This window comes from Pelophylax lessonae, assembly GCF_965119305.1.
Source record: "Pelophylax lessonae genome assembly, chromosome: 10".
Lineage (NCBI taxonomy): Eukaryota > Metazoa > Chordata > Amphibia > Anura > Ranidae > Pelophylax > Pelophylax lessonae.
The window spans coordinates 236,495,678-236,510,910 of record NC_138777.1 but is presented as its reverse complement, the minus strand read 5'-3'; the positions used below and the strand labels follow the sequence as shown (position 1 = coordinate 236,510,910).

At 46.9% G+C, this 15,233-nt stretch overlaps 1 protein-coding gene across 2 annotated transcripts in view; it reads left to right on the top strand.

Moving 5' to 3' along the window:
- Positions 1-6,596, top strand: part of WDR59 (WD repeat domain 59) — an 85,660-nt gene extending 79,064 nt beyond the window's left edge. For both annotated transcript variants that reach the window (XM_082269600.1, XM_082269599.1), the window contains 3 exons: positions 2,208-2,331; positions 4,050-4,192; positions 6,215-6,596. In XM_082269600.1, the coding sequence (XP_082125726.1) occupies positions 2,208-2,331; positions 4,050-4,192; positions 6,215-6,450 (503 nt within the window). In that variant the 3' untranslated portion in view covers positions 6,451-6,596. The remainder of the gene's footprint in view (positions 1-2,207; positions 2,332-4,049; positions 4,193-6,214) is intronic.
- The last annotated feature ends 8,637 nt before the right edge of the window (positions 6,597-15,233 follow it).

The following is a 15,233-nucleotide window of genomic DNA, read 5'->3' as shown; positions in this document are numbered from 1 at the left end:
CGCTCGTCACTTCTGGTGCAGGCGCGTCATCCCTGCACAGCTTCTGGGCATGCCCAGAAGCTGTGCAGGGATGACACGCCTGCACCGGAAGTGACGAGCAGAGCCGGTGCAGGCGCATTCTGGGACTCCGACGTCATGGAAGAGGACGCTCTGCCTTCAGCTGCCCACACCGGAGATGGCAGCGCTGGACAAGACATTTTCAAGGTAAGTATTTCTTCTAAAAGGTAAGTGAACCCGGGGACAGTTCAGAGGCTATCATTGCTGAAATGCACTAGCCCTGACTGTCCCGGGGGTATTTTTATTGAAAAAAAAAAATTTTGAGGCTGGAACTCCGCTTTAAGCATTAATGCATTCTCAGCATTAAAGTGGAGTTCCACCCATTTTAATAACTTGGATTACATAGATGTATGTAATCCCCTTTAAAACTACTTTTACCAATGGAAACTTTTTTTTTTTTTTTTTTGCTAGGAAATACCTTATTTTCTTCTTTATTCATCCTCTCCTCACTTGCGGGTCCGGCCGCCGATTACGTCATTCGGCAATTCGCAAGGGCTGCTGGGATGTATCTCATGGGATGAAATCTCGCATTATTACACAGGAGTCCTGAGCTGTACTCGTATGTATTGGATTGAGGCCGTGCTTCGCCACGCCTCCTCCCAGTGACCTGTACTCGGATGTATTGGATTGGGTCCATGCTCTGCCCCTGCCTCTGCCCCGCCTCCTCTCAGTGAGCGAGGACTGAAAGCATTATATCCTCGCTGAGCTCACTGAGAGGAGGCAGGGCAGAGCACGGACTCAATCCAATGCATACGAGTACAGCTCAGGACTCCTGTGTAATAATGTGAGATTTCATCCCATGAGAGATAAGACTATAATCCTTCCACTTTATAAAACTCTGGTCCGACCGCATCTGGAGTATTCCGTCCAGTTCTGGTCGCCAGTCCTCAGGAGGGATGTGTTGGAGCTGGAGAGAGTCCAGAGAAGGGCAACTAAACTAATTAGGGGATTGGAGGACCTTGACTATGAAGAGCGTCTACAATCGCTCGATTTATTCTCCCTGGAGAGGAGACGTCTGAGGGGGGACATGATAGCAATTTATAAATATCTTAATGGGGATCCCAGCTTAGAAAAAAAGCTGTTCATTCGAAGGGATTGCATGAGGACTCGAGGGCATACAATGCGATTAGAGGAGAAGCATTTTAACCTCAGGCAACGCGGGGGGTTCTTTACTGTTAGGGCAACAAGATTGTGGAATTCTCTACCACAAGAGGTGGTTTCTGCGGGTAGTATGGTGGCTTTCAAAAGACTCTTAGACTTACATCTCAAGGATCAGAACATTCAGGGGTATGTGAGATGATTACAGCCACACATACCTACACGGGTTGAACTAGATGGACTATTGTCTTTATTCAACCTCACCTACTATGTAACTATGAGATACATCCCAGCAGCCCTTGCGAATCACCGAATGATGTAATCGCCGATCGGCGGCCGGACCCGGAAGTGAGGAGAGGATGAATAAAGAAGAAAATAAGGTATTTCCTAGCAAAAAAAAAGTATCCATTGGTAAAAGTAGTTTTAAAGGGGATTACATACAACTAAAGTTACAAAAATGGGTGGAACTCCACTTTAAGGTAAAAAAAAAAAACTTATCGTCAGCCCCTCCCCCCCAGATATTTACCTGAGCCCGATCTTGATTCAGTACTGTGCCTAAGAGCAGCCACACTGCTTTCTCACTTTCTCCTCACTGGACTGAGTGAGCACAGCGGGAACCATTGGCTCCTGCTTTTGTCAATCAAATCCAATGATGAGGGCGGAGTCAAGCCACACACACAGCGCACCTCAGGATCGAGCCTGCACCTATGCTACCATATGAAGCGGCTTCCTATGGTGGTAGATGGAGAAGAGGGGGGACCCCAGAACACCAGGTAAATGACATGTTTATTTAGAAAAAAGACCCCAGCCTTTATACAAGCATTCTTATCAAAAATGGTATCAAAATCAAACAGGGTTCTGTATAAACTACAGACTTAAAATAAAAAAAATAAAAAAACACAAGTGAATGCTTTAATTTTCAGTAGTAGAATAACAGCTGGATTTGACTGCTGTATGAGACACATCTACTGTACAAAGTATTACATCCAGTCGTGTAATGTGGGTTGCATAGAGACCATGTCCTTATTTCTTCTATGTTCTCCTTTGCACAGGCGGACAAGAAGGCGACCATGTAGTGCCATGGGGTGACGCTTCTCCTGATGACTACCGATATAGCAATATTAACTATGTGGACCCTCGGGAACGGGAGAAAGAACAGCATGACAAAAATAAAAGGTTATCAATTGAAAAAAAAATGTTTCACTGATGGGGGGGGGGGGCAGACATTTAATCCAGTGAGCTGGGAAAGAAGACAGTTTAAAGGGGGTATCCAGAATGCAGAAGGGAATGGAAAGTAGGCAGTTAAAAAGTGAGATTCCAAAATTTAGTGGTGGAGGTTAGAGTAGTCAGGTAAAGGGGGTTCCAGAATTCAGTAGAGGGGGGCAGTCGGAGGTTTAAGGTAAATTCCAGAATTAATGGATGGAAGGTGAGGTAGGCAGTAAGAAGCAGGAAGGGAAATTCCAAAATTCTGTTGGGGTCCGGGTGTAGCCATCTAAAGTGGGAGTCCAGAAGTCTGGGATGAAGGGCGAGTAGCCAGCGAAAGAGGGATTGCCGAATTCAGTGAGAGACGTGTTGCAGTAATTTAAAGTAGGATTCCCAGAAATCAGTAGGAAGGGTGGGTAGGCAGCGAATATTCGAGGCAAGACAATGGCTTGACAAATTTGCTTTGAATCGAGGAGCCAGCTAGTGCACGTGCGTGGCAATATGTAACATGTATTGCAATCAACATTTTTGTGTGTAGGCCCTCCAATGCGTGCATTTATGTTTGTACATGTATATTGGTGTGGGTGGATTTTATGTGCTTGGGTGAAACTTTAATTTTTTTACAATTAAAAACATTTTTTTCTTTTTACTTAACATTTTTTTTCATCACATAAGGGACAAAAAGTCCCCTACGTGATGATTTTTGGTGACAAGTTCTCTGTAATGAGACATGCAGGTTTCTGTATGTCTCCACTGAATGTAATGATCGCATCGCATTACATTACAATCTTTCCTGGCAATGCTGGCTGGGGAAACTCATCGAGGACCTGGAGGTGACATCATGCATGTTGCTTCCAGGTCAGGAACAAGATGGGGAGGAGAGCGGATGTGTGTCCACTCTCTTCCTTCCCCTCTACTCTGCGGTGCCCACTGCGCTGGTCCTGGTCCAGCAGGAGGGCAAGCGGAGCCTGGGATTCATAGCGGGGGGAACTTTACCTGCGTGTGTTGAAGCAATTGGGTGGCAGCGAAGCCAACCAAATGCTTCCACCTGATGCAGCAGGGCTAAATGTAGAAAAACCTTTCCGAAACTGCGTGTCCTGGGCGTAAGGGCGATACAAATTGTGCATCCCTGCAATGTGAATAGGCTGACAAAAGCCCAGGCGTCAGGACACAATTTCTAGTCGCCATGGCTACCTGGCATCTAGGATTTGTTGAGCCCTGCAAGAGGAAGGTAGCAAGCTAAAAGAAAATCCTTGTGTTCAGGAACCCCAAACTGAAGACCCCATTCTCCTTTATAGAAGATTTATCTGTTGCAGCCATTGCAATCAATTATACATTGCATGTCAAGTAGTCAAAAATCCTGACATTTGGAAACCTTGTCAGTTATCCAGATGTTACCTGAACAGTTGTCTTTGGTGCTGCAACACTGCTAGCAGGATCACAAACACCCACATTGAGTGGTGGCATGTACCCTCAAATGTATTTCAGAACCTTTGATAACCCCAGGAGCTCCATTATGCAAATCTCAACTGCAGCTCTAAAGTCAAGTTCTGTCCCGCCCCTTCATCTTTCACTGTGCTGATCTTCCCTTGGTGTATTGTTTTATATTCCTCTGTGTTTCTAGCTTTGTTGTCTCTTCTTACCCTTTAAGTAACTGTTTTACGATGACCTTTTTTTAAATTCCCAAACAGAATTTTGGACCCAGCAAACATGCAGCAGTTTGACGACTTTAAGAAGTGTTATGGAGAGATCTTATACCGCTGGGGTCTGCAGGAGAAGAGGGCAGAGGTTCTAAAGTTTGTCTCATGCCCTCCAGAGCCACATCGTGGCATTGGTAAGTGTTAAGTGGACAATGGTATAAAGGTCCACTAGAGAACAACTAACCAATATCCATAATTACAGAAACTGTTACATTTAGGAAGCCATTTATAAAGCAGGGGCATAGCTTTACCGTAGCCCAACCTCTGTGTCTATGGGCACACAGTACAAACAAATGGCAACTGCCTCCACCTATGTCTGGCCTTACGGAAGGGCATCACATGTAGAGAAAATTCCCAGCTCAACTTACTGACTGGTCTGCAACCAACTGAATTCTCCTGTATAACAGTTTGTGTTAGAAACAGGGGTTTAGTTTGCATATATTTGCAAATACTCAGCTCAGAAAAATGAAAGGAACTCTTTGAAAACACGTCAGATCTCAATGGGGAAAAAATATCATGCTGGATATCTATACTGGTATGGACTGGGTAATGTGTTAGGATCGATACTGGTATGGACTGGGTAATGTGTTAGGATCTATACTGGTATGGACTGGGTAATGTGTTCGGATCTATACTGGTATGGACTGGGTAATGTGTTAGGATCTATACTGGTATGGACTGGGTAATGTGTTAGGATCTATACTGATATGGACTGGGTAATGTGTTAGGATCTATACTGGTATGGACTGGGTAATGTGTTAGGATCTATACTGGTATGGACTGGGTAATGTGTTAGGATCGATACTGGTATGGACTGGGTAATGTGTTCGGATCGATACTGGTATGGACTGGGTAATGTGTTAGGTTCTATACTGGTATGGACTGGGTAATGTGTTAGGATCTATACTGGTATGGACTGGGTAATGTGTTAGGGTCTATACTGGTATGGACTGGGTAATGTTTTAGGATCTATACTGGTATGGACTGGGTAATGTTTTAGGATCTATACTGGTATGGACTGGGTAATGTGTTAGGAAGGAAAGGATGCCACATCATTTGATGGAAATGGCTGAATTCAAGGGCACCCCAAAAATCAAAGTGAAGACATGAGGCAGGCGAGTCCATTTTGCTAAAATTTCATTGCAGCAACTCAGAATGGTCCTCAGTAGTGTGTATGGCCCCCACGTGCTTGTATGCAGGCCTGACAATGTCGGGGCATGCTCCTAATGAGAAGGATGGTGTCCTGGGGTATTTCCTCCCAGATCTGGACAGACTGAGGTGTAACCTGGGGGCGTTGGATGGACCGAAACCTAATGTCCCAGAGGTGTTCTATTGGATTTAGGTTAGGTGAGCATGGGGGCCATGAACCGTCTGTCTCCTGGAATCTCCTCCATACTCCATGAGACTGTGTTAGGAGACACAGCAAACCTTCTGGCAATGGCACGTATTGATGTGCCATCCTGGAGTTGTTGGACTGTCTGTGCAACCTCTATAGGGTCAGGTATCACCTCACGCTATCAGTAGGGACATTGACCCTAACGAAATGCAAAACTAGTGAAAAACAGTCAGAAAAGATGAGTAGGGAAAAAAATGTCAGTAGCCTCCACCTGAAAAAACATTCCTGTTTTGGAGGTTGTCTTATTGTTGCCCATCTAGTGCATTTGTTAATTTCATTAACACCAAAGCAGCTGAAACTGATTAACAACCCCCTCTGCTACTTAACTGACAAGATCAATATCCCAGGAGTTTAACTGACTTGATGCTGTGCTCTGATTAAAAAGTGTTTCTTTAGTTCTTTTGAGCAGTGTACATGCGGTATTATCTGCAGTCCTAACTATACATTTTTGAGAGCCTCCATAGTAGAAGCACATACATAATAATGGCTAGAGGGCAGGTGAGCCTGGAGGGAGCTCACCCCTCCTTAAAGGCACAGGAGCGTGCTGGACACCCAGTACTGCAAAGGCCAGTTATAGGTGGGGGCAGTGGCCATTTGTTTGTACTGTTTGAGTATTGGCGAGGGGATGCACTGGACACGTTTGCTGCCGTTGTGCTATACGCTGCGTGTCCACTCCTATAAGAATGTTGAGTTTGAATACTTAGTTCCGTTGTTAAGAACAGTGATTTGTCCTCACCGTACGTCCTTTTTTTTTAAACAGAATTTGGCGTCTATTGCAGCCACTGCCGTAGCGAGGTGCGAGGAACGCAGTGCGCCATCTGCAAAGGATTCACCTTCCAGTGCGCCATCTGCCACGTGTCTGTCCGAGGCTCCTCCAACTTCTGCCTCAGCTGTGGTCATGGAGGACACACAGCACACATGCTGGAGTGGTTCAGCACACAGGAAGTCTGCCCAACCGGGTGTGGCTGCCATTGTCTGTTGGAGAGCACCTTCTGATTGGCTTGAGCCATTGCGCAGAGCGCCTTTTAATAAGACTTCATCTGAATGACCCATTCACAATCGTGCCTCCTGCTGAGGATCCAACTTTAAGAGATTTTTTTGGTTGGCACAAACTGGAACCCCTGTATGTGTCTCCGGGTCTGGGTTCACGCTCCCTAGTCCGGGTCTGGGTTCACGCTCCCTAGTCCGGGTCTGGGTTCACGCTCCCTAGTCCGGGTCTGGGTTCACGCTCCCTAGTCCGGGTCTGGGTTCACGCTCCCTAGTCCGGGTCTGGGTTCACGCTCCCTAGTCCGGGTCTGGGTTCACGCTCCCTAGTCCGGGTCTGGGTTCACGCTCCCTAGTCCGGGTCTGGGTTCACGCTCCCTAGTCCGGGTCTGGGTTCACGCTCCCTAGTCCGGGTCTGGGTTCACGCTCCCTAGTCCGGGTCTGGGTTCACGCTCCCTAGTCCGGGTCTGGGTTCACGCTCCCTAGTCCGGGTCTGGGTTCACGCTCCTTAGTCCGGGTTCACGCTCCTTAGTCCGGGTCTGGGTTCACGTTCCCTGGTCCGGGTCTGGGTTCACGCTCCCTGGTCTGGGTTCACGCTCCCTGGTCTGGGTTCACGCTCCCTGGTCTGGGTTCACGCTCCCTGGTCTGGGTTCACGCTCCCTGGTCTGGGTTCACGCTCCCTGGTCTGGGTTCACGCTCCCTGGTCTGGGTTCACGCTCCCTGGTCTGGGTTCACGCTCCCTGGTCTGGGTTCACGCTCCCTGGTCTGGGTTCACGCTCCCTGGTCTGGGTTCACGCTCCCTGGTCTGGGTTCACGCTCCCTGGTCTGGGTTCACGCTCCCTGGTCTGGGTTCACGCTCCCTGGTCTGGGTTCACGCTCCCTGGTCTGGGTTCACGCTCCCTGGTCCGGGTTCACGCTCCCTGGTCCGGGTCTGGGTTCACGCTCCCTGGTCCAGGGGATATGCATCAGGTTATCTGACTTCAGGGAAGTTCAGAATTACTTCAGTTTTGAAGGTTGTATTATAAATCCATGTCAGTTTCACCCCTAAGTATAGAAAAATGAGCTGAAAAAAGGGGGTCATTGACTTTATTTAATTTGCGAATTGGGGGGGGGGTGGAGTCTTGTGCAGATGCCAACATCTAGAGTCATATATTCTGCTGTATATAGATTTCTTTGGCGGCGCAGGTTCCCACCCTATGCTGGAAGCTGCCATCGACCAACTCCTGGTTCCAGTTCCAGGACAGACAGGGATGTGATGCTGCAAGGATGCGGTTTGCTGAGGAATGCTTACAAATCTGGCAGCCACAATATCCCAACAGTGAAATCCACAGGTACCGTCTGATGTGACCGGTTCCCTTTAAACCTGAATTCGAGCCAAAGGACTAAATACACAGATGAAATACATATGTAGGAGCTGCTTTTTTTTTTTTTTTTTTTTCCAAAGGATGATTATTTCTGTCCATCCAGTTCTGAGATTTACCCCGGCTGGTAGGGCAGAAGACTGCTGCAATTAACACTTGGAGGTTTTATTCCTACTCTGTGACTGAATAGTGAAAGAAGCAGTAGACCAATGAGCTGTCTCTGCCTGAATACTGATTGGTTCCTTGTACTGCTGCTGCTTCTTCTCCTAGTCCGATCTCTGCTGTACAGGGAACTGAAGGAGACTGACACCAAGTCAAATTTCAAGTGCAGCTTTAAAGCATACCTGTCATAATATGCAAGCCTGAAGATGGACCTTTTGCCAGTATACTAGGCACCTTCAAGTGGCAGTCGATACCGGTGGCATTCGCATTGGTTGTCGCAGAACAACCCTAAATGCAGCAGCTCCTGTGCTATGCATTGGCGGGATCTCCAGTGTTTTTGGAAATGGCACTGCTAAGGACCGCTTTCAGTAGGTTGCTGTTGCACTGCAGTGCATTGTGGGTTGCAGTGTTTTCAGTCCTTTCTGCCCTGTGTAATTACTGTGGTCATCCATGGGGAAGTCATGGGGAAGCTGCAGCAACAAACTCCAATGGCTCTGGTACCGATCAGAAACTGAAAATATGTGAAAAGTTGGTCTTGGGGCTCAAAAATTGATGTTCAGGAAGTCCCGTCATATCCATGTCCTGTTTACAATATTAGATTGTTCGCTCTCATTTTGCATTTGGGAGCAATATTTGTACAAAGTGTACTGACATTCATGTGTACTTTGTTTCTGTACTGCCTTATGTCTCGTCATATTGAAAAACTTTAATAAAATATCAATAAAAGAAAAGCTGGTTTTGGGGCTAACATTCAATGATAGGTGACCTTTACAGTGGAATTCCAGGCTAAACCTTACTATTCCTAAAAATGCTCCCATCCCCATGGGCGTCTGCAGAACTTTTTTCAGGGGGGGGGGGGGGGGGGGCATCATTTTAAGGTCACCCATGCTCCGCCCCTTTTTGAAATTGGTCCTGTTCCCTTAAAGCATGTTTTACAGCACAGTGCTTGAGCTGTGTAATTTGGCCCCCACGTATCACCTAAAATACCTGGCTGATCCTGCCTGGCTATGTCCTCCCTTGTGTAAACTGACTACGGTATACCATGGCTGCTGAGCCCTGACACCGTGGTCAGTTTACGTGCCTCCGTCATCCGCAGCCCACCTGTGCTCCTCTGTCCTCTCTCCCCCCCCTCCCTCCCTTCCTGTGTGCTCCTCTGTCAGTGCCCCTCCTGCTGTTGTAATTTCTTGTCCTGTCTACAGTCTGTTTAATAATCCTGTGTGCCCCTGTCTGTGTTTTATAAAAATAAGCCATTTTTTACAAGATTTCCGAGTGCCAATCGCGCTCACGTGACCCACTGCCCCTCCCTCCCCCCCTCCACTCCCCCTCCCTCTCCCCTCCCTCCCTCTCCCCCCCCTCCCTCCCTCTCCTCTCCCCCCCCCCTCCCTCTCCTCTCCCTCTCCCCCCCCCCCTCCCTCCCTCCCTCTCCTCTCCCTCTCCTCCTCTCCTTTCCCTCTCCCCTCCTTCTCCCCCTCCCCTCCCTCTCACCTCCTCCTCCCCCTCCCCGACTGACGACAGCGAGGAATCCTCGGCCCCACCTGCTGCAGGCAGCTGTCAGACGGGAAGAGGGGAGAGGAGAGAGCCGACGGGTCACGTGAGCGCTGCTTGGCACTCTGAAAACTGGTAAAGAACGCCTTATTTTTTTTAAAACCCATACATAGGGGCACACACAAACAGACCATACAGGGTGGTATAAAGTGTCTTAACAACCACTTTAAAGGGGAAGTTGAGATTCCAGGGGAGGGCATTTGCCCCCCCCCCCCCCCCGCCCCTACCTGCAGATGCCCAAGCCCATCCCCCTGCTAACACCAAGGCTGACTACCCTGTGTAAGAAAGATGTATGTGCTTACCTATTTTTTTTCTTTCACTTGAATTTTATTATATTTTTATAGAAATGACAAGAAAAGGTGAACGGTTTCGTATTCAAAAGTCTGTGCAAAAATATGAACAAGTACAGAAGAAGTTCCTCTTTGCAAATTTGAGAAAAAGGATCCGATCTGAGGTATACACGGTGACAAACCTCCATCCCTGTATGTACATACAAAAAAGGAACCGTGGTCATGGGACTTTAAATGAGGAAAGTCACTTACTAAATAACAGAATTCTATAAAATCACAAATTAATAATTTATTTCATAATTGACATAAATATCTAAAATATAAAAATTAATATTACAGATAAACTACAGACACATATAAATAGAGAACTCACATAAAAAATATATATAGTACAATTCATATTATAATAAATAAATGGATGCATCAAAAAAGATAATGGTCGATACATGGTAATATGTCTTCACGATTAAGGGCTCTACGCGTTTCATGGATCGCTGTCCACTCATCAGGAGCCTGATTTAAAAGTTATATCTGTGAATGTAGACCTAAATTAGAGTACAGAAATCTCATATATATATATATATATACAGTGGGTACGGAAAGTATTCATACCCCCTTAAATTTTTCACTCTTTGTTATATTGCAGCCATTTGCTAAAATCATTTAAGTTCATTCTTCTTCCTCATGAATGTACACATAGCACCCCATACTGACAGAAAAACACAGAATTGTTGACATTGTTGCATATTTATTAAAAAAGAAAAACTGAAATATCACATGGTCCTAAGTATTCAGACCCTTTGCTGTGACACTCATATATTTAACTCAGGTGCTTTCCATTTCTTCTGATCATCCTTGAGATGGTTCTACACCTTCATTTGAGTCCAGTTGTGTTTGATTATACTGATTGGACTTGATTAGGAAAGCCACACACCTGTCTATATAAGACCTTCCAGATCACAATGCATGTCAGAGCAAATGAGAATCATGAGGTCAAAGGAACTGCCTGAAGAGCTCAGAGACAGAATTGTGGCAAGGCACAGATCTGGCCAAGGTTACAAAAAGATTTCTGCTGCACTTAAGGTTCCTAAGAGCACAGTGGCCTCCATAATCCTCAAATGGAAGACTTTTGGGACGACCAGAACCCTTCCTAGAGCTAGCCGTCCGGCCAAACTGAGCTATCGGGGGAGAAGAGCCTTGGTGAGAGAGGTAAAGAAGAACCCAAAGATCACTGTGGCTGAGCTCCAGAGATGCAGTCAGGAGATGGGAGAAAGTTGTAGAAAGTCAACCATCACTGCAGCCCTCCACCAGTCAGGGCTTTATGGCAGAGTGGCCCGACGGAAGCCTCTCCTCAGTGTAAGACACATGAAAGCCCGCATGGAGTTTGCTAAAAAACACCTGAAGGACTCCAAGATGGTGAGAAATAAGATTCTCTGGTCTGATGAGACCAAAATAGAACTTTTTGGCCTTAATTCTAAGCGGTATGTGTGGAGAAAACCAGGCACTGCTCATCACCTGTCCAATACAGTCCCAACAGTGAAGCATGGTGGTGGCAGTAATATGCTGTGGGGGTGTTTTTCAGCTGCAGGGACAGGACGACTGGTTGCAATCGAGGGAAAGATGAATGCGGCCAAGTACAGGGATATCCTGGACAAAAACCTTCTCCAGAGTGCTCTGGACCTCAGACTGGGCCGAAGGTTTACCTTCCAACAAGACAATGACCCTAAGCACACAGCTAAAATAACGAAGGAGTGGCTTCACAACAACTCCGTGACTGTTCTTGAATGGCCCAGCCAGAGCCCTGACTTAAACCCAATTGAGCATCTCTGGAGAGACCTAAAAATGGCTGTCCACCAACGTTTACCATCCAACCTGACAGAACTGGAGAGGATCTGCAAGGAGGAATGGCAGAGGATCCCCAAATCCAGGTGTGAAAGACTTGTTGCATCTTTCCCAAAAAGACTCCTGGCTGTATTAGATCAAAAGGGGGCTTCTACTAAATACTGAGCAAAGGGTCTGAATACTTAGGACCATGTGATATTTCAGTTTTTCTTTTTTAATAAATCTGCAACAATGTCAACAATTCTGTGTTTTTCTGTCAGTATGGGGTGCTATGTGTACATTCATGAGGAAGAAGAATGAACTTAAATGATTTTAGCAAATGGCTGCAATATAACAAAGAGTGAAAAATTTAAGGGGGTCTGAATACTTTCCGTACCCACTGTATATATATATATATATAAATAAGGGAACATAACAAGTTGCTCCCAAAAAACTCTTGGTAAGATGTTGGTACTTGCATGTCAATAATTAAGGTAAGCCCAGTACCAATACCTGGTCCCATGATCATGGGATCACTGTGCTTGATTTGCCAGCAAACTCACCTGACCTAAACCCCATAGAGAATCTGTGGGGGATTGTCAAAAGGAAGATGACACACCAGACCTAACAATGCAGAGGAGCTGAAGGCCGCTATCAAAGCAACCTGGGCTTCCATAACACCTCAGCAGTGCCACAGGCTGATCGCCTCCATTCCACGCCGCATTGATGCAGTAATTCATGCAAAAGGAGCCCCAACCAAGTATTGAGTGCATCCTATACTGTACATGGACAGACTTTTCACTAAGACAACATTTCTGTATTAAAAACCCTTTCTCTTTCGATCATTGACTGACACAGCTCTTCATTATTCAGAACCACAGGGTTATATTGCCCCCTACAGGAGTAGGAGACTAGGCAGAAAAAAGACTTGGCTATGCCCATGGGCAGTCCTAGGTGGTATACATCCCCTCTCTGCTATAGGTCTTTAGTTTTTTTCTGCCTAGTCAGGTGTAAGCACCTAGTACCCTGCCGGGATCTCTGGTCCTGGCATTTCTTTTTCTTTTTATGGCACTTTTTCTCTTGTGAGATCTACAATCAATTGCCGGACTGGGTGACAGGCTGACCAGGGAGCTCATGCAGACCAGGGCTCTGCGTTAGGTAGGCCACGTAGTCCCTGGCCTGCGTGTTAAATGCCTCATGAGGTTGAATAAGCCCGAGTCCCAACCTTCCATTCTGGCTGACAGCCCCCCATTTCGATAGCGAGGAGGTTTTGTCTGGTTCGGTCGTACCCCCCCCCCCTGGGGGAGCGCGGTGGGTTGCCAAATGGCAGAGAATGGTGTGCTGCACTGTACCAGTGGGCTGGGGGGGGCACTAGCTGCTCATGGTGGTCCTGTGCCTGTATCCCCCCTTTCCACGGTGGCTGTTGTCAGGGATCCCTCCTCCGTCCCTGGGAGCCACGTGCAGTGGCCATTTTGCCATGGCCTGCGCCATTTCTTTGGGACCTATGTGTTTCTATTGACCGGTGGCCATGTTTAGTTGGTCCGACGTGCTTGTGGAGCAGCGCCCATGACAGTGGAGCATCTGGGTGGCGATTTTGGCTGTGGGAGCTCCTCCTTTTCCCCTGGTATTGACTCCTGGGTTTTCCTTTCCCTTGGATGCCGCTTGTGGATACAGGCGCTATCTGGTGCAGTCCGGTGCTACTCTGGTGGGGTGGTGAGTCTGGTGGGGTCCTTCCCTCTCTCTGCTGCAGGTTGTAGGGTGCTCTGCTTGCCAGTGACCCGGTGGTGCTACCGGTGTAGTGGGGGTAATGTTGGAGCATTCATGTTGGAACAGGAAGGGGCCATCCCCAAACTGTTCCCACAAAGTTGGGAGCATGAAATTTTCCAAAATGTCTTGGTATGCTGACGCCTTAAGTGTTCCCTTCACTGGAACTAAGGGGCCAAGCCCAACCCCTGAAAAAAAAAACCCCTCCACCAAATTATTTGGACCAGTACACAAAGCCACCAATTCTAGCACCAGAGCTCAAAGTTAATTCTAAACTGATAGGTTGTAGAGGCTTCTAAAGGGTATCCTATAGAGATTTTTTGGTACCGCAGTTTTTCCCCATATCACAGGCGCACGCAATTTTAAGACTTGACATGCTTGCTATATTTTTACTCCATGCAACTTCATCTTTTATATTTTATTTAAAATATTGGTTAGTTTATAGCACTGCAATTCATTTTATTATATTTTTCCTGAAAATATGCATTTTATAAAGACTTGTGCAACATAAAAAAAATTGCAACAACCAGCTTTTTTTTCTACAAGTCCTTTGCTGTCAGAAAATATATAATGCTCTGAGGGTTTTAAAGCAGAACTTTACCCCCCCCCCCCCCCATTTTTTTACATTTTGTTTTTAAGGTTTATCTACCGGGTGGTGAGTTCTGTTAACTTTTGGTACTAACTCACTCAGCCGATCCAGCGTTGTATAGCGGGATCTACCTCTTCTGGCAGCATTTGGTCTTGTGCCGTGTTTCCTGTGACATCCTTGCTAGGCTGCTCCTCCCAAGCTACGCCTTAGATGCGTTTCACCCCGTGGCATAGGGAAACGTGACCGTAAGTGTGGCTTGGGGAGGGTCTGAGGTCTGTGTGTAATGCGGAGACGCCGCACTACCAACAGCCCCGATGTGTGATAAAGGTTGAGAATGGCCTCAGTCTCAGCTCCTTCCAAGCCACGTCTTTGATGTGTTTCACCCCATGACTTAGGGATGTAACGATATCAAAATCTCACGATACGATACAATTTCGATATTGACCTCATGGTACGATATTTATTGCGATATTGTGGGAAAGCTCACGGTATTGTTAAATAGCTCATATCAGTGGCCCTAACTGTCCTCAGCACTATTTTGCTTGTGTTTTAACAGACATGCAACAATTTTTTGCATACAACTAGCATAAGACCCTGAATATTTCTTGATATTAGCTTCATATAAATTCTCCATACAGTACTCCTGGGAGAGGGAGGGTCAGTACCCTGCGTCATTGAGGAATCTATTGAATCTATTTCTTACCAGTCTAACACAGAAAACAGGTTTACATGAGGAGAAAGTGAAAGAATGACCTCATCAGGGTGCTACTACTCCTTCCCCGTGAGTTACAGGCTAGTTCTATAATTCAGTGTAATTCTTCTACATTACAAGACATTACACGGTGTCTTGCTCTTGCCTTAGTGTAGTGGTGCTGTGTGTTTCCTGGTGCCTGCCGAGTCCGCCGCTCTCGTGCGCTGGTTCCGCCTCCGCCCCACAAGCCCGCCCACCCACACTGCTCCAAACCAACTGGCAGCCGCTCGCCTCGGCTCGGCCAGTAAGCAAGCAGCACTGCAGCATAGAGGTGAGTGAGTGACAGACAGGAGCCGACGAGACACATAGACGGCGGCCAGACCGTGCACCCACCACGACGATATCGGGCCATGTAAAACACCGCGATACCGCGATGGCGGTAATATCGTTACATCCCTATGACTTAGGGAAACGTGCCTGTAAGTGTGGCTTGGGAGGGTCAGAGGCCAAAAAGTGTGTATTGCAGAGACACCGCACTCCTGATAGCCCCGATGTGTGATTAAAGGTAGACA